The sequence below is a fragment of the Erpetoichthys calabaricus genome, chromosome 18 (genome assembly GCF_900747795.2).
Source record: "Erpetoichthys calabaricus chromosome 18, fErpCal1.3, whole genome shotgun sequence".
NCBI lineage: Eukaryota > Metazoa > Chordata > Cladistia > Polypteriformes > Polypteridae > Erpetoichthys > Erpetoichthys calabaricus.
The window spans coordinates 2,449,291-2,473,500 of record NC_041411.2 but is presented as its reverse complement, the minus strand read 5'-3'; the positions used below and the strand labels follow the sequence as shown (position 1 = coordinate 2,473,500).

At 44.5% G+C, this 24,210-nt stretch overlaps 2 protein-coding genes across 4 annotated transcripts in view; one reads left to right on the top strand and one right to left on the bottom strand.

Annotated features, from left to right (window-relative positions):
- The window catches only part of LOC127526277 (mediator of RNA polymerase II transcription subunit 13-like), a 257,111-nt gene that overhangs the window by 107,266 nt on the left and 125,635 nt on the right, over positions 1-24,210 (top strand). The gene's annotated exons all lie outside the window — the stretch shown is intronic.
- Positions 15,523-24,210, bottom strand: part of tbx5a (T-box transcription factor 5a) — a 111,276-nt gene continuing 102,588 nt past the window's right edge. For all 3 annotated transcript variants that reach the window (XM_028824750.2, XM_028824748.2, XM_028824751.2), the window contains exons 8-9: positions 21,724-21,950; positions 15,523-16,967 (exon numbers count right to left, since the gene is read on the bottom strand). In XM_028824750.2, coding sequence (XP_028680583.1) covers positions 16,390-16,967; positions 21,724-21,950 — 805 coding nt within the window. In that variant the 3' untranslated portion in view covers positions 15,523-16,389. The remainder of the gene's footprint in view (positions 16,968-21,723; positions 21,951-24,210) is intronic.

Below are 24,210 nucleotides of genomic sequence, written 5' to 3'. Positions count from 1 at the left end.
AAGAGAAGCCTGCAGTGTGTGACGCTTTTGATTCAAAGGACGGGAGGGAAGAGCAGTTGCCCGTATTTATCAAGTTCCAAAAATGTCCACTAGAGGGTGAAACCCATCGAAAAGCCCCAGCTTGTAAGGTAGAGGGCCTTGCAGAATCTTTATAAAATAAAACATTTATTCTTAACGAGAATGCTCTGAAATGACATGACGCTCCGCAGAGCACAAAAAAGGCAGGAAGAGCAATTCAAGGCGAACAAAGTCGCAGCGCGAAAGTCGAGAAAACAGAGCACAGGTTCAAAAGCTCACCAACTCCGGAGCGCAATCAGATGAACCACCAGGCACTGTGGGAAACCCTCGCCTTTATAGGGCTGAGGGGGGTCTCTAACAGTGGTGGGCAGGGGGTCACCCACGAGGCAACAACAAAAGTAACATTAAATGGCTTACGGGAAGGGGAGGAACCCTGACTAAAGTATAACAATGGCCAGACGGGGTAGAAAGAACGATTAGTTAGGTCGGTTAGAGTTAACGACAGGGAAATCTGCACCTAGAAAGGAGCATTCTGGTATGGGCACCCCCAGGATCCGTTTTGGCAGGGAGGGGGTTAAACGCCGGCGGCTTGCTGCTCCGTCTCCTCGCCCCTCTTCTTTCTGTCCCGCTCTTGCCTTCTAGACGTGTGACCTGCCCTTTTGACCTTTGCCCCCCCGCTTTTCCTTTTCCTCCCCTTATCGCACCGGCCGCCACTGTCTCTTTCTCTCCAGCCTGCCCCTCAGAGTTCATCTGCTCAGGGTGGAGGTCCCCGTGACTCTCGCCAGGGATGTCCCCACCGATGATGTGGAACGTGGCCAACACCTCTCAGGATCTCCTCGCTGGTCCCCAGCCCGGTCCTGTCCAGGGTAACATCTCACTCCTTTCAGCCTTAACACGAGTCTGGGGTGTCATCGGGGGCTGAGTCGGCAGACCACCAATGTGATTAATTGATCCCTAAATCTTCTATAAAGGAAAACGTTCAGGGGCTTGCGAGACGGGTTAATGAATTTCTCTTCCGGGCGAGTGTTTCGGTTTTATGAAGATGGCTGAGGGGCTGGGGCTCCCATCGGGCACATCAAAGCTTTCTCTGTCAGGCGGGTGGGAGATCCATCAGAGGTGAGGCCCGCTCAGCAGATGACTTCTTAATTGCATTTTCAAACGTATCGTCCTCCTCTGATTCCAAACCTGAGAGTGGTGGCAGGTCAGTGGTCCCAAAAACCCACTTGGCTTTTACGTTTAATGTCTGAGCAGTGAAGTATGGTGTGATGTTTGTCTTCTTAAAATGTAATGTATGATGGTAAGGTCGTGTTTTTAGTCAGCTATTACACTCCGTGTTTTGATTATGCCTTTTCTTTTTAGTGTTTTTCGTCATTTTTCCCTGGACCCTTGTGTGTTCTTTACTTGCGTTTACAGCATGGCGGGGCCTTTCGTGAATGTGCACATTTTTTGATTTATTGTTTTGACATGTAGGTCTTCGTTCATTTGCGTTCTTTATATTCATTTATGTCTACACTATTTGTTTTAACTCATTTCAGAGAATCTCTGAGTTACCACGTTTGTATCTTTTGTTTTGAGCGTCGTCATTCGGCTTTAGTGAGGAGCATCTCACTTCCAGTGGACTACTGTTACACAAAATGGCCAAAGTAATGTGAGGCCTCGAAAATGTAACCACACCGCAGAGCAGAGTTCATACCAGCCTGTCCAAAAAAGTCGGAGTGGCTACTGAACTAGCTGGCTTCGGCCTACGCTGGAGCACATGGCCTTTAGCTACACAAGTTCAAAAACATGCAGGCAAAGTCCCAAAATGTAATTGAAATGACCCCACAAGGGAGCGTACCACCGTAAACCCAGGGCAGGAAAAGGGATGGACAGCAAGGAATCTTTGTCAAAGGAGGGATAATTTACCAAAAAAAAAATATAACAAAAATGCAGCAAAAGGAACTGCCAAACAAACAAGGTGAGAAAAAAAAAATGAAAACATAAAATAATATGAGAAGAGCAATACTCACAAACTGAAATCCTAACAACACCGAAGCGCATTCAGTGAACCGCCAGGGACTCCTTCCTTCTATGGGCTGGGGGTGGTCCCAAATAATGACGTAAAGGGTGGCTCCACCTCTTGGGGGGCGAGGGTTCCATTCCGGAGATACATAAGACATTTAAATAAGCAGGACATGAGCGGTTCTAAACATAATAACACACGAAACATAACGAGTGCGTGACATATGAGCAGAGCAATAATGAACAGAAATATAATGAGAAAACGGAATAAAAACATAAGCTGGGGTAGGACCCCTGGGTAAACCTAACGCAGGGGGGTGAAGACAGCCAGACGATGGTGGTGTAATTTCTCGATTTGCGTTGTCAGTGTTGAATTATGTCACACAAAGCAGGTGTAGACCGCTGTCTTCTTCACGCTAATCTCAGTGCACTTACATCAATGATGTTATTCATTTCTGTTTGACGTCCTATAAATACGACTAAGCATCGGCATTTTGTTGATGACTTGATGTTTTACTCAGTGAGGCTGTTGTTTGGTTCTGACTCACAGCTGGGGTCAGGAGAAGAAGACTCAGCATCCCCTGCTGTCAAGCATCAGGGCCCAGGGACGTTGCCGTGGTACCCCAACCCTAATGCAAACCAAATCCGTTTGAGAAAAACGTCCCAGTTACATGCACAGCAGATCAATAGGCGGCTTTCTAGTAGCAGTTGACCCCCGGCCAGCGTACTGTGAGTGCCACTTAGTCACTGGGCTCATTTAGGGGATGGCTGGCCACGTCACATTACACGACTCCTCCAACGATTTCCAGTCTTAGCCTTCACATACATAATCTTAGCGAATAGGAGGCCGGGTGGCAGCGGCGACGGTGGCGTGATTCTGTGAAGACCATCTGCATAATGTGGCATACCCAGTGACCCCCTCCTAATCCGTGTTTCTCAACCTTTCTGGTGTTTTCCCATGGAAGTGTCTTTGCATCCCACCACCCACCTTGGTTAATTGAACGCCAGCGTCACACTGGTGGTGGGTGGTAGGCATTCAGAGCAGGGGTGGGGAATCCACTGTGATAAATCGAGCACAAGTGGGGTGGGGTGGGGGGGGGGGGTCCCCCAAGGTGAATTGAGTGTGGTGAACCACAGAAAACATTTACTTTGCTAAAAGCTCTTTACTGTACGCGGGACTCTTCACCACACATGAAACTCTTTGAATCGTATGCAGAAATCTTTACCGTATGTGGGATGTCTTTAGCAAATGCGAAGCACTTTACCATTCATGTGGGGCTTTTACTGTATGTGAGGCTCTTTAATGAATGTGAGACTTTTCAACAAATGCGGGGATCTTTATCATATGTGGGACTCTTTACTGTATGTAGAACACTTTACCATACATGGGACGTCTTTACCATACATGTGCAACTTTTACCGTATGTGAGACTCTTTTACTTTTTAACGAATGCGGGACTCTTTACCATACATAAGACTCTATGGAATGCGATACACTTTATCGTAAGTGAGACTCTTTAACGAATGCGGGGCTGTTTATCGTACATAAGACTCTACCAAATGCAATGCACTTTATCGTACGTGAGACTCTTTAATGAATGTGAGACTTTTTATTAAATTCGAGGCACTTTATCGTACGAGAGACTGTTTACTACATGTGAGACTTTTTAACGAACGTGACCCACTTTATCATACATGAGACTCTTTAATGAATGTGGGGCTCTTTATCGTACATAAGACCTACTGAATGCAGTGCACTTTACTGTACATGAGACTCTTTACTAAATGTGAGACTTTTTAACGAACGTGACCCACTTTATCGTACATGAGACTTTTTAACGAATGCGAGGCACTTTATCGTATGTGAGACTCTTTAACGAATGCAGGGCTCTTTATCGTGCATAAGACTCTACCGAATGCAATGCACTTTATCGCACGTGAGACTCTTTATTAAATGTGAGACTTTTTAACGAATGCGAGGCACTTTATCGTACGAGAGATTCATCAGCGAATGTGAGACTTTTTAAGGAATGTGTGGCTCTTTATCACACATGAGACTCTTTACTGAATGCCGGGCTGTTTACTGTAGGTAGCTCTTCATCGTACATGAGACTCTTTACTGTATACAGAACACTTTACCATGCATGGGACATCTTTACCATACATGTGGGGCTTTTACTGAACGTGAGACTCTTTACTGTACATGGGGGTCTTTACCAAATGTGGGACTCCTTACTGTATGCAAGGCTGTTGACCCTCTACGAGGCTACTGCACTGGACGTATCCCTGCACACCCGCCCGAAGTGTGCCGATGGAGTAGGTGAGCCAAGCAAGGCAGCTTAACTGATGCCCTCGTGTCCCCTGAAGTGTCCACTTTGACACTTAGGCCAGGCCTTGTGACTAATTACAGCGCCGCCCCGCGTGCCTTCCCTTGCCATTTGCAATTTTGAATGTGTGTTTGCAGACGGGTCACCACGCTCTCTCTTGATCACTACTGCCCTCTCCCACTGTAATCTGCAGTCAAGCGCCTTTCATCCCACTGATGTTTTCAGTTTGCTTGTGATTCACTTTTTTAAATTCTTCTTCTTCTTATCATATTGGCAGAAATAGAAGAAATTGTAGAGTAAGCCGGGAGAATGAAGGCGAGCTCTGTCAGCCGTTATCTGCTGTTTAAATACCAGTGTGAACATCAGCGTGATAGCAGCAGAGCGCAGGGCCTTCCAGACCGCCGGATAATAAACAGGCATTAAGGTCGACAATAAAATGGTGGGTTTATGAGGCCTCCACTAGACAATGGCTAGCAGCTCCTGAATTTGCGAAGACTGTGTGTCTTGCAGGGGTTAAGACGCTAAAGCAGGCTAATCTAATTCTGATCCCTGCGTCTACCGTTTACGGGATGTTGGCAGCTGTTCACTGTCAAGTAAAAAACCCCCACCTGTCACGACCCCAGCCATTAGTCAGGAACAGAAACATTCACTTTTTGGGTCACAAGATGCCAAAGTCTCCCACCAGCCGTCTGCCGGAGATCAAAGTCGTATCCATTGCTGGAGACGCGCTACAGTCAGACGAGTTTTCTTTTTGTTTTTTTTATTTCCCAATGCCCCCCCAAATGGGGGGATTTTGCACTGACTGGGAGATGTAGGCAGTGCCGCTGCTTGATTTGGCCTGATTGATTCTGTGAAGCCTAATGTGCTAGCGGTGAGAGTGCAAGGTGCTCCGTAAAGTAAAGTCTGTGATGGACTGAGCCACCATTGTTGTGTCTCGTGGATTTCTCACAACGCTGCTTGTCTAATTCACTCTTAAACAGTTTTAGATATAATCTATTATATTTAAATTTATATATATATATGTACTTATTGTATTTAAATTTATATTTGGGACAAAGACACCTTTTTGTTTTTTCTTTGATTTCCCCTTTAGCTCCACAGTTTCAATTCAAACAATTCCGATGTTGTGATTAAAGTGCACAGGGGATTTGCAGACGTGTCAATCTCACCACTCGTTTCCAACATGTGGTGCCCCCCATTTCAGGGCCCTTCAGCTATGGCAGGTCTGATAAAGCAGTCAGTCACATGCAGTGTGCGAGTCACAGACATCAGCAGGCGCTGAGGGGCTTCTCTGGTGATGCTCTGCCATCTTCAGCTCCTGCTTGTTTCGGGGGGCTTGTCAATTGGATTGAAATCGGGGGGCCTGGCTTGGCCATTCAAGAATTTTCCATTTTTTTTAGCTTTCCTGTGTTGCTCCAGCAGGATGTTTGGCTCATCATCTTGGTGGAAGATGAGTGCCGTCCCGTGAGTTTGGAGGCATCTACTGGAACGACTGAACACCTCAGAATTCAATGTGCCATGCTGTCAGCCGGTCCATCGTCAGTGAAGAGAAGTGTGCCAGCCACTCATGCCCAAGCCCCCATGTTTAACAGGTGAGGTGGTCTGCTTTGGATCTCGGGCAGTTCCCTTGTCGTCTCCACACTTTGCTTTTGTCGTCACTCTGATGAGGTTTGTCTTTGTCTCATTGGTCCTCAAGACCTTTTCCCAGCATGCTGCAGGCTCTTTGAAGTCTTTTTGTTGCAAGCTATAATCTGGCCCTCTTGTCTTGGTGGCTAATGAGTGGTCTGCATCTTACATTGTGGCCTCGGTGTTTGTGTTCATGAAGTCTTCTGTCTCTGACACGTCCACATCGGGCATTTGGGGGCCTTTTCTTTACCACAGTGACGATTCTTCTGGAGGTTTTCCTTGGCCTACCTGTCCCTTTGTGATTCCTGAGCTCCCCAGTTTGTTCTTTTTTTCTTCATGATATTCCAGACAGTTGATTTCATCCTGAGGTTTGTGTCTCCTTTTTCAGCCTCATGATGGCTTCTTTGACTTTCATTGGCACAGCTCTTATCCTCATGTTGAACAATGGCAGTTATAGGAGCAAGTCGAGGGATCTTATGAAGCCATGAAACCCACCTGAGGAGTCACAAACACCTTTAGTGAAAGTGTGGTGTGACAGAAATGTCTGCAAATGTCCTTAAATCAAAGTCTGCAATGTGCACTTTAATCACAATTCTGAAATGTTTGACTTTTAATTTCAAACAAGTGTGGAACGGGGGGGGGGGGATCAATAAAAAACATGTCTTTCACCCAAACGTTATTGGGGGCACTTAATTATAATATCAAATCTACAAATATTTTTAAATTGCCCCCCAGTTTTGGGGCTTCAGGTGGCTGGAGTTTGTGCCTTTAATATTCGGAGCTCTGGTTATAATGAACCAATCAGCTCATCCCAATAGATGTTATAATTTGTCGAAATGTTTATGTTTTTTCTGGGCTGAATGTTTTTTTATGTTTTCATGCCTCCTCTTAGGTTTTAATTGGAATTCTGTTTTGTTTTAACGGTTTCCCAATTTGTTTAGCATTACATTTTCAATTTCACCATGACAGCATTTTGTTTTCTCTGTGCCCGCCGTCAATTTTTGGTTTCAACACTTCACTGCGCAACTGAATTACAAATTACACCCATTGGATTACCGAGTGTGCCTTCCACATCCATTTCTTGCTCCTTGTGTAATCTTCCTGCATTTCCCTTTTGTGGTGCCAGAGCAACCTAAAGATCAATGTTTATTTGTGGAAGCTGGATTTCCAGACACTTCAGATTCAGGCATTCAGCCACAGGTCAGACGTGCTTTTAAGCAGATTCGAAAAGTTCTGATTCCTTGCGGTTGTTTTCTGTTCGCGCTTCTTTAAAAATGCAGGTCGGTGTTTGCGATGCATGGGTTTATGAGTCACAGATCCATCTCTTCGCCAGTTTGTCATCAGTAATTCAATGGAAATTATTTGGCAAGCTTTGCAAACGTTTGTGGAAAACTGCAGACAAGTTAGATGGACTGCAAATCCCAGCAACCCCTGTTAATACTGCATCATTGGGCAGCTTCAGTGCTTGCTGGGTGAAGGATGAGGGCACTCACTTTAAAAGTGAAATGAAAGGAACCAGCAGGATCGCAATTGGTGGGGTCTTTTTGTGTCAACGCTTCACTGCACAATTGAATTACAAAATATGCTCATTGGATTGCAGTTTTCTCTTAATTTATGTTCTTGTTCTGTGCCCACTCGTTCATGAGAATTCATCGGGTTGGAAACGTCTTCAAATCTTCACATACTTCGGCATCACAGTAGGGTAAAAATGTATTTATTTAAATAGCTTCTGTAAAAACCCACATTTCTCCCTGGATATAGATACAGATCTGTCTTGTCTTCCCTTATCTTATCTTATCATGCCTTGTCTTACCTTGCCAGTCTTATCATGTCTTGTCTTGTCTTGTCTTACCTTACCTTATTTTGTCTTGTCTTACCTTGTCTTACATTATCGTATCTTGTATTGTCTTACTTGATTTTATCTTACCTTGTCTTACTTTATCTTATCTTGTCTTTTCTTACGTTACCTTGTCTTGTCTTGTCTCATCTTACATTACATTAGCTTCTTGTCTTGATTTACCTTTTGTTATCTTGTCTTGTCTTACCTTGTCTTACGTTATCGTATCTTGTCTTACTTGATCTTATTTTACATTGTCTTGTCTTATCTTGTCTTACCTTGTCTTACATTATTGTATCTTGTATTGTCTTACTTGATTTTATCTTACCTTGTCTTGTCTTACTTTATCTTATCTTGTCTTTTCTTACGTTACCTTGTCTTGTCTTACATTACATTAGCTTATCTTGTCTTGATTTACCTTTTGTTATCTTGTCTTGTCTTACGTTATCGAATCTTGTCTTACTTGATCTTATCTTATATTGTCTTGTCTTATCTTGTCTTACCTTGCCTTATCTTGTCTTATCTTACCTTACCTTACATTGTAGTGTCTTACCTTGTCTTGTCTTACTTTATCTTATCTTGTCTTTTCTTACGTTACCTTGTCTTACCTTGTCTTGTCTTGTCTTACATTACATTAGCTTATCTTATCTTATCTTGATTTACCTTTTGTTATCTTGTCTTGTCTTACCTTGTCTTACATTATCATATCTTGTATTGTCTTACTTGATTTTATCTTACCTTGTGTTGTCTTACCTTACCTTATCTTGTCTTGTCTTACTTTACCTTACCTTGTCTTGTCTTGCTTTTTATCTTTCAGACGGCTGTTTAAGGCAGATTTCATTTCATAACTATACCACCATCATCTGCTTCTGCAAAACTGGGCTGTGTTGTTGTTGTGTGTGTTTAACGCTTTGTGCTTTGTGTTTTGTTGGATTTCTTTTGTATCTGTAATATTAATCATTTTTGTCATTTACTGCCATACATATACACACAGATTTGTTACAATTTAATCTTTATTAAAAGTCCCAGTTCACAGAAGGACTGCAGAGCTTTGCACTTTTCCTGGGGGACGCCTCACGTCTTTGTCTCAGCAGCCGGCCTCACAAACGTGACTTACAGTTGTGCTTGAAAGTTTGTGAACCCTTTAGAATTGTCTATATTTCTGCATGAATATGACCTAAAACATCATCAGATTTTCACTGAAGTCAGAAAAGTAGATAAAGAGAAACTAGTTAAACAAATGAGACAAAAATATTCTACTTGGTCATTTATTTATTGAGGAAAATGATCGAATATTAAATATTTGTGAGTGGCAAACGTATGTGAATCTCTAGGATTAGCAGTTAGTTTGAAGGTGAAATTCGAGTCTGGTGTTTTCAATCAATGAGATGACAATCAGGTGTGAGTGGGCACCCTGTGTTATTTAAAGAACAGGGATCTATCAAAGTCTGCTCTTCACAACACGTGTCTGTGGAAGTGTATCATGGCACGAACAAAGGAGATTACTGAGGACCTCACAAAAAGAGTTGTTGATGCTCATCAGGCTGGAAAAGGTTACAAAACCATCTCTGAAGAGTTTGGACTCCACCAATCCACAGTCAGACAGATTGTGTACAAATGGAGGAAATTCAAGACCATTGTTACCCTCCCCAGGAGTGGTCAACCAACAAAGATCACTCCAAGAGCAAGGTGTGTAATAGTCGGCGAGGTCACAAAGGACCCCAGGGTAACTTGTAAGCAACTGAAGGCCTCTCTCACATTGGCTAATGTTCATGAGTCCACCATCAGGAGAACACTGAACAACAATGGTGTTCATGGCAGGGTTGCAAGGAGAAAGCCACTGTTCTCCAAAAGAAAACATTGCTGCTCATCTGCAGTTTGCTATTAAAGATCACGTGGACAAACCAGAAGGCTATTGGAAGAATGTTTTTGTGGACGGATGAGACCAAAATAGAACTTTTTGGTTTAAATGAAAAGTGTTATGTTTGGAGAAAGGAAAACACTGCATTCTAGCATAAAAACCTTATCCCATCTGTGAAACGTGGTGGTGATAGTATCATGGTTTGGGCCTGTTTTGCTGCATCTGTGCCAGGACGGCTTGCCCTCATTGATGCAACAATGAATTCTGAATTATATCAGAGAATTTGAAAGGAAAATGTCAGGACATCTGTCCATGAACTGAATCTCAAGAGAAGGTGGGTCATGCAGCAAGACAACGACCCTAAGCACACAAGTTGTTCTACCAAAGAATGGTTAAAGAAGAATAAAGTGAATGTTCTGGAATGGCCAAGTCAAAGTCCTGACCTTCATCCAATCGAAATGTTGTGGAAGGACCTGAAGTGAGCAGTTCATGCGAGGAAACCCACCAACATCCCAGAGTTGAAGCTGTTCTGGACGGAGGAATGGGAGAAAATTCAGGACTGATCAACAGTTACCAGAAACGTTTAGTTGCAGTTATTGCTGCACAGGGGGGGTCACACCAGATACTGAAAGCAAAGGTTCACATACTTTTGCCACTCACAAATATTTAATATTCGATCCTTTTCCTTAATAAATAAATGACCAAGTATAATATTTTTGTCTCATTTGTTTAACTGGTTTCTCTTTATCTACTTTTAGGACTTGAGTGACAGTCTGATGATGTTTTAGGTCATATTTATGCAGAAATATAGAAAATTCTAAAGGGTTCACAAACCTTTAAGTACAACTGTACATGCGCAGTGATTATTCGGTCTTGTGTTTCTCGTAACTTATTTAGTGCAACAAACTTCGAATATACAGTACCTGTGGGCCCAAAACATTTTTGTTGATTTTCTCATTTACGAAAGGGTCATCAGATCTGTGTCACGTACGAGTAAATCAGGATGGAGCTGCAGCATGAACATAACTTGTCGAGGTGGTCTTCTGCCCCACAGCCTATGGTGGTCTTGGGTTTAATCCATGACTACATTCAGTTTGTCGTGGTCACATGTGACTCGGATAGCTCTTACCCTTTTCCTTCCTGACTCCCAAGCTCGTCCATCATCTTTGAAGAAACTGACAGATGTGGCCAAGAGTGACCCCTTTTCAAAGTGGAACGTGATTCCATGGGTGACAGTCCTAAAAGTAAACCCCCCCAAGTCTTAACAGCACATCCTTTGGCGTTGTCAAAGAGAGGCCCACGTAACCAGTTTAAAAGTTCTTTAAATTTATTGTATGTCTGTATATACATTTGTGTTTATGTACACCATCAAGGACAAAGTAATGTGCCTCTTTATACAACAATTGAACTTTACCCAGACTACCATAAAAGCATTGTTTTAAATTCTCTTTTTTTTTTTTTTGAAAAAAGAATTTCTAGCAATATATCTTTTTTTAAAAAAAATTAAAAACACAACCTAGAACCAAAGTATAATGCGCATCAATAAATACTATGAACAAGAACAAGACTAATAATTAACACAAACCACGGATGCATCCATGTTTTCAATGTTATTGCTCGATACATAACTTACTCTTGTAGTGACTTTCTTATTAATAATAATAATATTTTATAATAATTATCTTTCTGAATAATGCTTGGCAAGGAAAACAAAAACAATTACAAATTCTTAAAAGGTTCTCCACAGAAGGATACATAAGGCAGTATTGATGACCCCGAGATCACATTTTCCCAAACTCTTAGTGGAGATGAGCCGGCGGGTTTCGGGTACAGCGTGGCAGTTCGCCGCTCTCTTAAAAAAGCGAAGCGTGAAACGTCGAGTTCGGCTGAGTGGGCTCATTGTGGACAGAACTTCACAGTCGACTTGTGGTGGGCCTGGCAGGTCAGCTCTGGAGTGACTCGTTTCTCCCCAGAAGTCCAGTCAGTGAATGCCGTTTTGTTTCCTGTGGGGATGAAACATGAATGGTGACCCCCCAGAAGAGCGCTGTGTGTAAGTGAGGGTCTGGTAAGCCATTCTCTCTTGGCTTCTTCCTGCTTCATCGTCTTGAGCGCATTGCTTCGAGGCCCCGTCCTTCTGTGCGATTTTCCCGCGTGTTACGTCTTCTGACGCTCAGCGACTCACTTGTACTGATGGCCGCTTGGCTGGCAGGCATACGACGTGTGATTTCAGGGGCTTACAACAAGGTGGAGACCATCTGGGCAACCTTACAGAAGACTGAGTGATGCCACCACTGGGGGGTGCAGTTTGACGCAGCAAAGAATGATGTCATCTGTCGCTGCGTCTCCATTTTTACGTTTGGCTAACCGTAGCTAATGTCTCTTGATTTGCCTGTTATTGTGACTCCTTGGCGGCCATTCTGGGGTTTCTGAGGTCGAGGACTTTGAACAAAACATTTATTTGGTTCCTGACTAAGTTGTCCTTTTTTAGGGTCCATTTTGAAAATTGATGGGTGTTGCTATTTCCTGACGGCGGACGCACCCTCCTAGAAGTCTCCAGGAGTGTGCTTCACATGACGTCATCGGCACGACCCTTCAGAAAGGTCATCTATGCGCCATTCGGGTATCCGCATTTTACTAAAAGACTTCACGTGGGCTTCTCTGTATTTTCGTTCTCGGTTTTCTGACTTACTTTCTGGTTTACGTTTTTCATCCTTGTCTCACGTTTCCGGTCTGGGCAAAAGATGGGTTTGTCTCTTGTGACCCCAGCGTGTACTCCGTTCTTGTCCTTGTTTCATCCTCTGGTCCTGAAATAAAACTCATTCTGCTTCGGCAGAGCACCTGTATTGTAAACAGATTAAAAGTTTAAACTTACGACTCCACCAGGCATTTGTAGCGGCGCTCGTCCACAATTCTGCTTTGAAGGCCTTCGAAATATCACGTAGCAATTGGTTCTCTTGTCACAAGTTGAGCCCTAAATGTTTCACAGCTCCACCTTGCCAAAACATAAGCAAGCGGTCACTGCCCGCTTGCTCGATGCCAACCGAAACGCAGAATCGACCTGTATGACCTCTCAAAACCTGACAGTACGTGGATTTTTTTGACATGTCGGGAGCCTTGACGCCCCTTGGATCAGGTTGGCATGTTCGTGGTACCATGCCAGCAGTGACTTTACGCTACCAAGTCATGAAACTTTCAGAACTTGACCCGATGTTATTTTGCAGCAATTCGGTGGATGGGATTGGCAAGATTCGCTGGCCTGAATGGCCCCTTCTCGTCAGAACTCTTGTAATATTTGAATTCGGACTTTCTTACAATTTTGTGCTGATTTGAACAACCGCTCTGGCTAAAATCTCATCTTGTACTCTTAATTTCGATGGAGAAGCTTCAGGTGCACAACACACGTGTGGGTGAGAATACGATTAAGAATACCGCATTTGCCACAGACTAAAGAATTGTATGAGTATATTACTAAGTGAAGGGAACCAAAATATTGTCAAAATTGAAAACTAAAAACCTACACGTGAACAGATGAGCTTTTGAATCTTTCTTAGAAAATAGGCAACGGATAAACGCAAAACAATCTGAAGAAGAGCCCAGTGGGGTTTGTATCCTTGTAAGCCCCTAGGGGGCAGCAGTCACGCACCCCTTTGTCACATTATTGGGAAGGTGAGCAGCATCCTGCGTGTCGGTGATCCGTAACCCAGTTTTGAAACTGAGAATAGTAGTCCGTATCGGGCGACCGCCTCACGCCGTTCAGGAGTTATGTCAGGCGCCCTCTTGACTGCGGGCAGCCATGTGAACAAACCTGATCATTTGTATGATTTCTGTACGGTTCTGTGGAGGACAGATTGGGACCCCAGGGAGTGCAGCTAACTGGAAGGATCCTGTTTAATATTGGAATCCACGTTTTCCAGATGGATTTCGTAAGGAGTAAGAGGATGTGCTCTTCTACTATGGTTAGGTACACGCGGGGTCATCGTAGACCATAGCAAAGGTCATCACGCACTCCTGGGATAGAAGCGACGCCTGTCACGGACACATCTGACTGGGTAACATCACGCGTTAAAAGGACACGTTTTCAAGTCCAAAGTTATTTCTTCACAATCGTGGTATTGTATGCATTTTTGACGCAAATTTAAGCGTTAAGCTTTTCCAATACTTTAAAAAAAAATTTACAGCGGGGCATGGAGCCTCACCGGAAAATAACAACAAAAGAACTTCCCAAATGACTTCTCTTTGAGTTTCGATGTAGGAAAACGTGCCTTCCATGTTTCCAACACATTTGTGACAACAAAGAAAATGTGAAAATAATCGTTTGATCGCATATTCCTGGTTCTGTTTTCCTCGAGATACAAGTATGCTTTCTGTTCGCTTGCACGAGTTCTTAAATAAACATGGAAGTAAATGGAAAACATCGATTTGGTGTTTCGTGGGAAAACCACGTCTACCATTGAAAGGTTCTTGAGAGAGAAGACAAGCGCTGAGGTAATGCGCACAGCCAGTCTTCATTTCAAATGGCCGAATCCCATAATAGTGGAGTTTGTTCTTTTAAGTTACAGATCAGTGCTCGGCAACTGTCTCGGTTTAAAAAACTAGCGCGCTCCACAAGCTTTTATGCTTTGGATTTCCATGTCCCGTTGCCTAAGATATTTATTACAATTTGTAGTAAACGCTTACCTTTAGAACGCCATTTCACGTGGCAAACGCATATAAACCCTGTCTGTGACAAAATAACATCAACTTGTCCTTTAGTACGTGATGCCATCCAGTCAGCCGGCTTAGCCTTTAACTCTTTCAGGGCGCATGTCGACTTTTGTCGAAATTCAGGGGTGAAGGACAGTAATCCGCTTGTAAACGGCCACAAAACTCGCCGTTACATTTTCGTTCGGCTCTCTTTCCTAGAAGGAAAATGAGCTTTGCTGATTTGACCTCAATTCCGTGCGCGTGCATGAGTAGCGAAGAGCAAACAACCTCTAAAAATGGCGTCAACGTCTGGCGAGAGAACGAACCGAAGACACAAAGCAAAATTGTCTGTGGACAACATTTTGTGTATTACTGCTGAATCGGACTCTGATTTTAATGCAAGCGATCTGGAGATCGAGATCGAAAACGAAAGTGAGGTACCGGCATCGGCTGATGGGATCACCTGGGAGGACCGCCACTTACGATGACAAGAAGTACAAAGTAGATTGTGGCGCATTGTGACTGTCATCACCCGCCACCCGGCCCACCCCTGCGTCAGAGATGGTGAACATGCGGTGTCAGCAGCCACAGCATGCAGCTACAGACGTTTTACATTGATTTCTGTGTGAAACTGTCGCTTTGTCTGTTAATATGTAAGAATCCTCCCCTCTTACATGCAGTGGTCAGCACGTCTAACTAATGCGTTAAGCCCGTCCACCTTTTTGTTTTGTCACACCACAGACCATAGAGGGTCGCACATTTTGCACTGTGGTAAGTGCTGGTGGTCAGCCGCCAACCCACGACTTGTGTGATTACAAAGGCTCTCAGAATCTGTTTGTCTGAAGTGAAACCTTTAGAAGAACTGGCACTGTATGACGCACGCAGACTACTTGTAATTACGGCCAGTAGAGTGCCTCCTGGTGATGTCAGCTGAGCACCCACCGCTCTACACAGCACCGCCATTACACTCCAGCTGTCCACAGCACAAATCCTACCGACTACGCCATTTGTTCCCTGAACTTGTAAATTTAGCTGTTGAAATAAGCGCCCAGTCACCTGCTACCCTCGAACCAGCGTTGTTTTAAGGACATGGAGAGTACTGAAGGACGACCAGAATGATGGCAGCCTTTTCACGCAGAAACATAACACTTAAGAAAAGACGAGTAAGCCCGCCTGCTATTCATTTATTTGGCCCATTTTTAAAGTCACTGAGTTGGCAATGGGAGGAATAAACCTGTCAGCTGACCGCCATTAATTCAGAGGATAGGAGGGTTACAAAACACATTGGAGTCCATTCCTCCAGCAGTTGCCCCCCATTCGTACTCCATTCCAAGATCAAGGTCTTACATGAGCCCTGTCTGGCACAAGATGGGTGCCAGTCCGTGCCACGTGTCCAGGTTCTTCCCTGTCCGCCTCTTGTTCTTTTTGGGGTTGGATGAGAACGTAAAGAACCGGCCTGACGTCTGGCCGCTGCCGTGGGCTTTCTGTGGATGCCATGGACTGCGTGTGCGCGCCCACTGATACAAGCGGGTGTCGCGGGTATCTGCCCCGCCATTCACAAAATGAGCTCTGAAGCCGAGTGACTTGATCTGTTCAGGGAGAGAACACGAGAGTTTAAAGAAAAAGACAAAAAGAGCGACTCAGCAAAACAAAACAGGAAGCCACCGAGTCCGAAACCCCCGTTGTTGACGATGAAGACTCCGTCTCCATTCACCCTCACGTGGTTTGTGTCAAACAAAAGCACAAACACGCCTGTAGTTGTCGCTTCTCTTCTTGGGTCATCTTTTTTCATTTGTCTTTACGGGGTGGGCCCCCCTTTCGGGCTTTTCTCTGTTCTGTCTCCTCGTTTGTGGCTCCAGTCCCCCCAACTTCCATGAACACACTGCAGGATTAATGGAACACAGTGGCCGCCAGTAGGGCCATCTTCTGCTTCCCACGGATAAACAGTTTCTTTCTCAGGTCACGATGCTCAGTTTCAGTCTTGTCGAAATGTCCACACCCGGGGCTGTCCCGGCACGGCTACGCCTGTGCTCCTATTAGCTGTTTTCTCCCCATTCCGGCACAATGCCAATGCCGTGAACCGAGTGGTACTGATGAGGGGACAGGTTGCGGGGCATGCCGTGGGAATAGAGGTACTCGTTTCCTTGGAGCCCACTGCTGGGGGACTGCATGCCAGTTTGGGGGCCGCACTGTCTGCCAATGGACTGATGGGGAACGGAGCCCTGGTACATGTCGGCTATTTGGGGTGAGGCATGGTTGGCCATGCCACTGAGCCTTGGCATGAGGGGACCTGAGGTGAAGTGAGCAGAAAAATGCTGGTAAGGCAGCCTCTCCATGGGCTGCATGGCAGTCACTGGGCAGCTGGTGTAGGGTGGCACGGCCGCCCAGCTGTTGCAGCCGATGTCCTCCAGGCTGGGAACGGACTCCACTGCTTGGGAAGAGCTGGCGTACATGCAGGCCTGGCGCTGTGCGGACTCAGTCCTGTAAGAGGCAGAGCTCAGTCCTGTTGTTTGCGAGTAGCCAGTGGGCCGGTAGTAGGGGTCGTCGTCACCCGAAGAGCTCTCGATATACGACTTCTTATAGGAGTGATCTGACGTGTGGCATTCCTCTTCGACTGTGGAAAGAGAGAGAAAACAAAGACGTTTAGGGTGAGTGCACAGGCAGCAAACCCGCCAAGGTGCATTTCTAGAGCGCCTGCCCCATGCCCATCAGAGGGTCACCCTCCAAGATCCTCCCAGTTACCACCCCGGACAGAGAGTGGGGGGGGTCTTGTCATCGTTGTCTTCCTCCACGGTGCCAGGTAACTGACTCCGCCGCTTCCGGCCCCTGACCCATAAAAGCACAACCGCCCGCAAGGAGGCGCCACTTCCACCATGGACACCCGTTTAAATCCCAGGCAGTCGAAGCCCCGCATGTTTGTGTGTTTACCTTCGATTTTATTTTTTTAATATTTTATTTCACGTGGTGTGTTTGAGTTCCACAGTAAGTGCAGTGAAGGAGCCGCTCATGCTTCCCGCTTTCCTCATCTCTTCCTCATGTGAAATAACGAATCTGTCAGCCAGTCGTAGCAAATGGGGATCAGACTGATAGCACGATGAGCCCCCAGCTAACCTTTTGTCCCTTCATCAACCCCGCTGTCACGAGATCAAGGAGAGCGCTTTGTTTGGATGTCCTCGTGTTGCGCTCAAAGGAGGGAAGGCCAACGTTTCACTCCTTTGTTTTCGAATGTCTCCGGAGCTCCGGCCACAGACGAATCGGGGTGTAGCCCACCGGCCTGCCGCTTTCAACTTTGTGACCCGCGCTCTCCCTGGGTGGTATCACTCGCCTCGCGTCGAGAAGGGCACACGTGACGTGCACGTGTGACGCTGATGGATATTTCTGTTTGGCTGATGGTTGAGGGCGCAGGATGAAAGAGGCCGTCTTCAAAAACAAATTCAACGACTGTCTTCATTTTCTCTTTTAATCAATTCATGTCGAAATGTCGCTGCTGCGTTACAAAACGGGGAGTCTGAGTGTGTCCCTTTTAAGCAATTTGACGTTCCGAATGGGGTGCATTAGTGACAGCTGGCTGTGGGGTGGCTGGGTTTTAAGAGTGACGCGTGTCGCATCTATTAGGGTAATAAAATGGCCGTCACCTTTATCTCACAGAACAAACTGAATCGTGAAAGGAGATACCGTAGAAGTCTGCACACAAGCAGCGTTGTAGTTTTTTTTTTTTTGCAAGTTGCATTTGAATTAGGGAGACGCAGATGGATCGGGACGGGGTGCGCACAGGTTGATTGCGAACTGAGGAATGGATGAGCCGGAGCAGCAGAACTCATCCGCTCCAAACGTCCATTTTTTAAGGCAGTGCAGGCTCTCTTTATATTACAAACCGGTTTCTGACGTGTTTGGCGTATTCAGCGTCATTGTGTGTAATATGCCATCGGTTCAGTTTAATTCTAACAGATGGCACATTACAAACCTTAGCATTGCTGTTGAAACCCGTATAGCAGACGTGGCCCAGCGGAGACAGCAGACAAAGTGACACTCGAACTTAGCTGAGGCCCGCCAGCTGCTCCTCTCTGTGTCACCGTCACTGGGCTCCTGTCAAAGGAGTTTTTTTTTTTTTTTTTTTAATTTCTTGTCCTCTGTTTTTCTAATTAAAATGTCCTTTATTGGGCTGATTTATGTGTGAGTGGAGCTGTGTTTGTGTATTCAGCATTGTTTTGATTTTATTTTTCATTTCCAACTCATCCGTGTTGCCATCCACGTGGTGTCCTGCAGTGGTTCTCTGTTTTTCTGACATCATGACCCACGTTGTATGTGACAATCCACCAAACCGGTCCCCTTCATGAATTGAGCACGATCGACAGAGCGGACGGGGCTGTTGGGATCCCCCTTTGTGAATTGAGCACAATCGCGACCCACTACCAGTATAAACAGTAATAACGCAGCCCCTGAACTATTTCTGGCGGAGAGGCACCGCTATCCGGTATTCATACCTCGACTAACGGATCACTGCTTGGTGGTCTGTTAAGCAGCCTGAGCCAAGTGAGGACGTGAAGACTACTGATGGACACATCATACGCCATTGGTTTGTGTGGACACCAAATACACTGTAGTGGCTTATGTTGAGGAGCGCAGGTCAAAACGCACTTGAAATTTGTCATCGCGAACAGCGAAATGACCGGAGTACTTAGGGATAAGCAGAATGATAATCGTGAGGCAGGTGAAGGGCTAAAGTGCGGACTTGAAGAGGAGGACTGGAAGGCGAAACCGAACCGTGCCCTCATCGTCCTTTGTACATCCTACCAGACTTGCACGTAGGCCTTTCCGGCCTTTTAACCGTAGTTTGGGTGCTTTCTCAAGGATGTCGCTGTTTAACTTTGTGACATCACGCTCTGTGTGACAGTAAGGGTTTTGTTTAGTGGATTTGTTCAGCACACCAAGATCTGCAGATTAACAATAACTAATCTCAAGAGAGAGAAGACAGTGTCAGAGAAACTGATCCGTCAAAACTCCATAATCAGAAACAAAGTCAGAAATGATGCTACAAGTTCAGTTATCGTGGAAATAATTTAAATCTGAGACGTCGCTCTTATCTCTGCTTGTTTTAGAGAGAAGTATCCAAACACTAGGATGTTGTGACTGCCATAGAGATACCTGAAATACCAGATTACATCGCAGATAGTAACGAGCGGAGTCAACAAAATGGCATCACTCATGAAAAACACCTCTTGGCAACGTGCTGATGACACCGAACTAAATGACAATAAAAATAAATAAACAAGCAAAGAAACAAAAACTTATAGAACACCTTTCTGAAAATGACACCGTCAGCCCACGTGTCTGGTGTTCTTAGTGTGCTACCATTCAAAATTATTTAACGAAATTGCAATTCTATAGGCAGAAATACTCGTTTTGTGTTTCCTAATACGTTTGTCGCCAAGTCTTTTTTTACTTTCTCGTATACGAAGTACAGGGAAAGTACTGGAATCATCCAAAAATTCCATTTCGAGATTTTGATGAATCTCTACGTTTTAGAGAGTCAAAAAATACCATTTTTAGAATTACGTCAGTGTGTCTTTGTGTGTGTTTGTCTGTAAACACAATAACTTGAGTACGTTCTCACTTCGGACAAACGGATTTTGCATACAAGTATTCAGCACAAAATGTACATTTCTACCAACTTTAATAATTCATTCATTACATTTATATAGCGCTTTTCTCAGTACTCAAAGCGCTATCCACACAGGGAGGAACCGGCTATTTCCGTTAACTGTACCTTTTATTCATGCAGCTGCAGAGTCTGATTTATTCAAATTTACTTTATTAATAATTTTTCAGTATATTATTAATTTGATTTGTTGTTGATGGTACTTTAATGTACATAATATAAACATATAATCCTTGTCTTGCGGTTTACTCCTCAAATATCCATCCCCATATCTGAGGAAGTCGAGGGGAGACCACTCCCGATTTTTTACAATTCCATTCTCTGGAAAAAGAGTTGAGTTTATTCCATTCATGTTCAACAACACCATTTTCTTTATTTCACAGGTGCCGTACTTTTTGCGCTGTTTAGTTCGCTGGCAGTACAGAATCACCGATCAAATAATAAATGACCCAAAATGAAAACTGTATGACTGTACAAGACCAGAAAATGAGTGAAAATCAGCAAAAAGTGTCAATGCTAAAACTTCTAAATATACTCTCTCACCAAAAATCAGAACCCTAACCAGAACTGAAGTCAAAGAGATGGCAAGAATTTCATAAGCAGAATATGGTTGTGAGGTGTAGCGGTAATGGAAAACTCAGATCTTACAATGGTGCAGTAACAAGGATTTGGGGATTTTTATTACGGGAAGTAAATGTCGGCTCTCCAACACCCACCCAAGGGAAAGTTCCCAGTGTAGATGTCAAAAACGTCCATTTTGTAGACTACCTGAAATGAAACCACAGGCTTTGACGACGCACTCGAGATTTCATGCAGGGTACCCCAACCAAATCTCCACTCATTGCTTCAAGGCTGTCTGGATTTCATTGGGGAAAATTCTCTGAGGACATCAGGACTTCATGGCTCTCAAGAGTGAAGTGGTGCATAGTGCAGTGTGATGGTGTGGCACACCAGTGAGGCTGGAGAAAGACCTGGTGGGGTTTGGAGTCATCCGCAATTTGTTGGAGCTGGTACTGAGGTCTGAAAGCCGATATTGATGCCAGAATTAGTTTTCATGCTGATCCAACTCTAGCTAAGAGAAACACGTGCAAAAGTTTGTAGGTGTTGTGCATCTCGATCATCGATGTGGAACAAAGTGTTGTACGGACGACATCAGAAATCATGATGCATGAAAACTGCAGCCCCCCGGGAACTAGGAACAGCATCAAGGCCCATGAAATAAATAAAATGGTGTGGCGGAATGTACATGGAATAAATTGAATTAAAACTGTATTCTTTTCGAGACAACAGAATAATATATCAGTTTGGCAGAAATATTCTCTGAGACACAAAACTACTATTTCTATGTATGGAACTTACAGAAAACATTACAATTTCACAAAAATAATATTTAAAGGGAGCAAACTCTGGTACCAAGTGTCCTAGGAGCCAACATCCATAAGGAAAACAAGACGAGAGACCATGAATCCTATTTAACAAAGTTAGAAACACAAGGAAAGAAGTGAAAAAAAAGAATATAATTACTGGATTCCGTGGTCTCAGATAACCCGACTCAAATCATTTTGTCGACTTAAATCATTTTTAGACTCAAATCATTTTTAGACTCAAATAATTTTGTTGACTCATCATTTTTCAGAGGCCAAGGAACAGACTGAAGAAAATGAAAAGCATAAGCCACATCATGAGAGTGAGCGCTCCCAGAAGATCTTACCTTTCCGTTTGGCGCAGTGGTAGATCTGGTTGTGGTCGTGAGCCAGAGGGTATGGGTTGGGTTGAGGCAGAAGGTCCTGGGAGGTACTGGAAACTCCATTTTCACACTGGTACTGCGAGCTCAGGTTGCCTGGAGCAGGAAGACCCCTCATTTCAGTGCCGAAGGGACTCTGGTTGGAGGTGACACGCTGTCTGACTGTGGTGCGGGGGACCACTGGATACTCCTTACTGCAGGGAAACAAGCAGAGTTAGCTGCAGCAACACTTCCAGCAGAGTGTAGGAGCTCTGAGAAGCAGGCCAACACTTACCAAAGTAATGCAAGTAAAGCCTCAAGACTGTAAATGCTCAAAAAATTAGAAGCGTCAAGTCAGAATCCCGGCACTCTTCACTTAGCACATGCTTAGAATGCTGCAGCAAGATTGTGGGTAAAATCAGCTTTACAAATCTTAGAGTTCTTACAGTGGACCGGGAGATGGAGTCTACAGCAGGTGGCGCCCAGCAACCGTGAATGTACACAGCAAACATTTGGGCAAGTGGAGTGATGGATGGTTGGACAGATAGGTTGGTTTGGACGGCTGATTTGTTGTGCTTCAGCAGTAAATGCAATGTGTGAAAGGCGTGGACTTCCCAACTAAATCTTTGGTCCCACTCGAAATTAAAATTGTCAGGAAGTTCCTTACCATAAATTGAAAAAAATAAATGTGTTATGTTGTACTAAATCACATAAGTGCACGTTTTTGGGTGTGAAATCAAACAACGCCCAAATAGAAATTTAGTAGAAGGTCATCCTGAGGGGCTTATTTTAGTCTGCTTTACCCTCACACTGAGGTCCGTACTCTTAATGACATTTCAGTGAAGGAAACTCCACTCCAAAACAAAGGTGTCTGCTCACCCAAGTCAAAAATTCAAAGAGGACAATGGAACTGTTCAGGTGCGTCTTGAAAATGGCTTCTCTGCCTGATGCTGGTCAGAAGTACAAGGTAGTGTGACTGCCGTTTATAGACGAAAATGATCAAAGTGAGAAAATTCCATCCAAGAGTTTGACTGCTGTTGAAGAGAACATCAGAACCGTTATGGTGAGTCACACGGCTGCTAACTGAAGGCCCTGCGTGTCCTCAAAATGGCCTCTGTGTCTGATGCAGGTCAGAAATACAAGATGGTGCGACTTTCGTTAATAGATGGCACGTCCAGGTGTGATGTGATTTGTCGGTTTCAGATATTCATTAGAACATCTTTGATGAAAACAAACCATCTTGCCAACCCTGTTCTCCAAGATGACATTGAGTTGACTATGCAAGGGTCCTAACGTCCTACTAATGTCCACCACACTCATGTGTTCCTTGTGTTTTATGTTTTTTTATTTGTACGTGTGAAGAAAAACTTCCCAACATTTGTGTGGAATTTGCCCTGAGGAGGTTTCCAATGGTGTCCCGTGTTCTTGTTCATATCCTAAGTTGAGCTAAGCGTACATCCCTCAGTCCCACATTTAGGTGTTCAGCCGACAATGGAGCACTAACAGGACCCCCCGGATTACCATGGGGTGTTTCCCCCAGACAGAGCAAAGGCCTAACTGAATGAGCTTTGTGTTTTGTTTTTCCCCCCATGTGCTTCCTGTCTGTTCATCACGTTTGACCAGCCGTGGGCTACCACAGTGCATTACAGAAGAAAGACCAAGTCCATTTCACGTCTTCTTCTAATGGAGGGCCAGTGTATGCTGTGTGGATGTCTTCAAAGTCGAATTGCACGACCTAAGACGACGTTTAGCTTTAGGCTTCACTTCTTGCAGCTATCCCTCCTTCTTTACGTGTAAGTTGTACCTTCAGGGCCTGCGTAGACGGAAGGGTCTGTCACTTTGTACATGAGATCTGAGCAACTGCAATGCCGTCCCAAGAGCCCCCCGTGTGACCACCTAGAATCTAAGTGAGCGTCAGTACTCTGAGCCACCCAAGATGTCAGATCTCCATTACCAAGTGGTGTTCGTTGATGAACCCCTCAGTTTTTGTTCCATTGTTTTCACAAACATCTCTTTAATTCTGATTTGTTTGTAGTACTAGGGTGTTGTACCGTGTCAGCCATTATAGATGTGGTGAGAAGACGAGCAAAATGACCCCATCGTATTGGCTAACTAGAAAGATTACAATAGGCAAGCATTTGAGGCAGCTCAGGCCCCTTCTTCAGGCGAGATGTAGACAATTGTGATCAAATGTAATCAAGGTGTAATCAATTGACTACAACTTGCCTGAGCCGCCTCAAATGCTTGCCTATTGTAATCTTTCTAGTTAGCCAATACGAGGGGGTCATTTTGCTTAACATCTCACTACATTCTGATTTGTTGAAATGCAGTTGATGTTCTCTCAGCACTCAGCCGCCCCTTACCTGACCCTACGTTGGTTATGGACGCCTGCCATGGAAGACGATTTGATGTCGGTCAGCCTGCGCCTGTGCTTGGCTATCATCAGCCTTGTTTTGAGTGTAACAGTTGAATTCT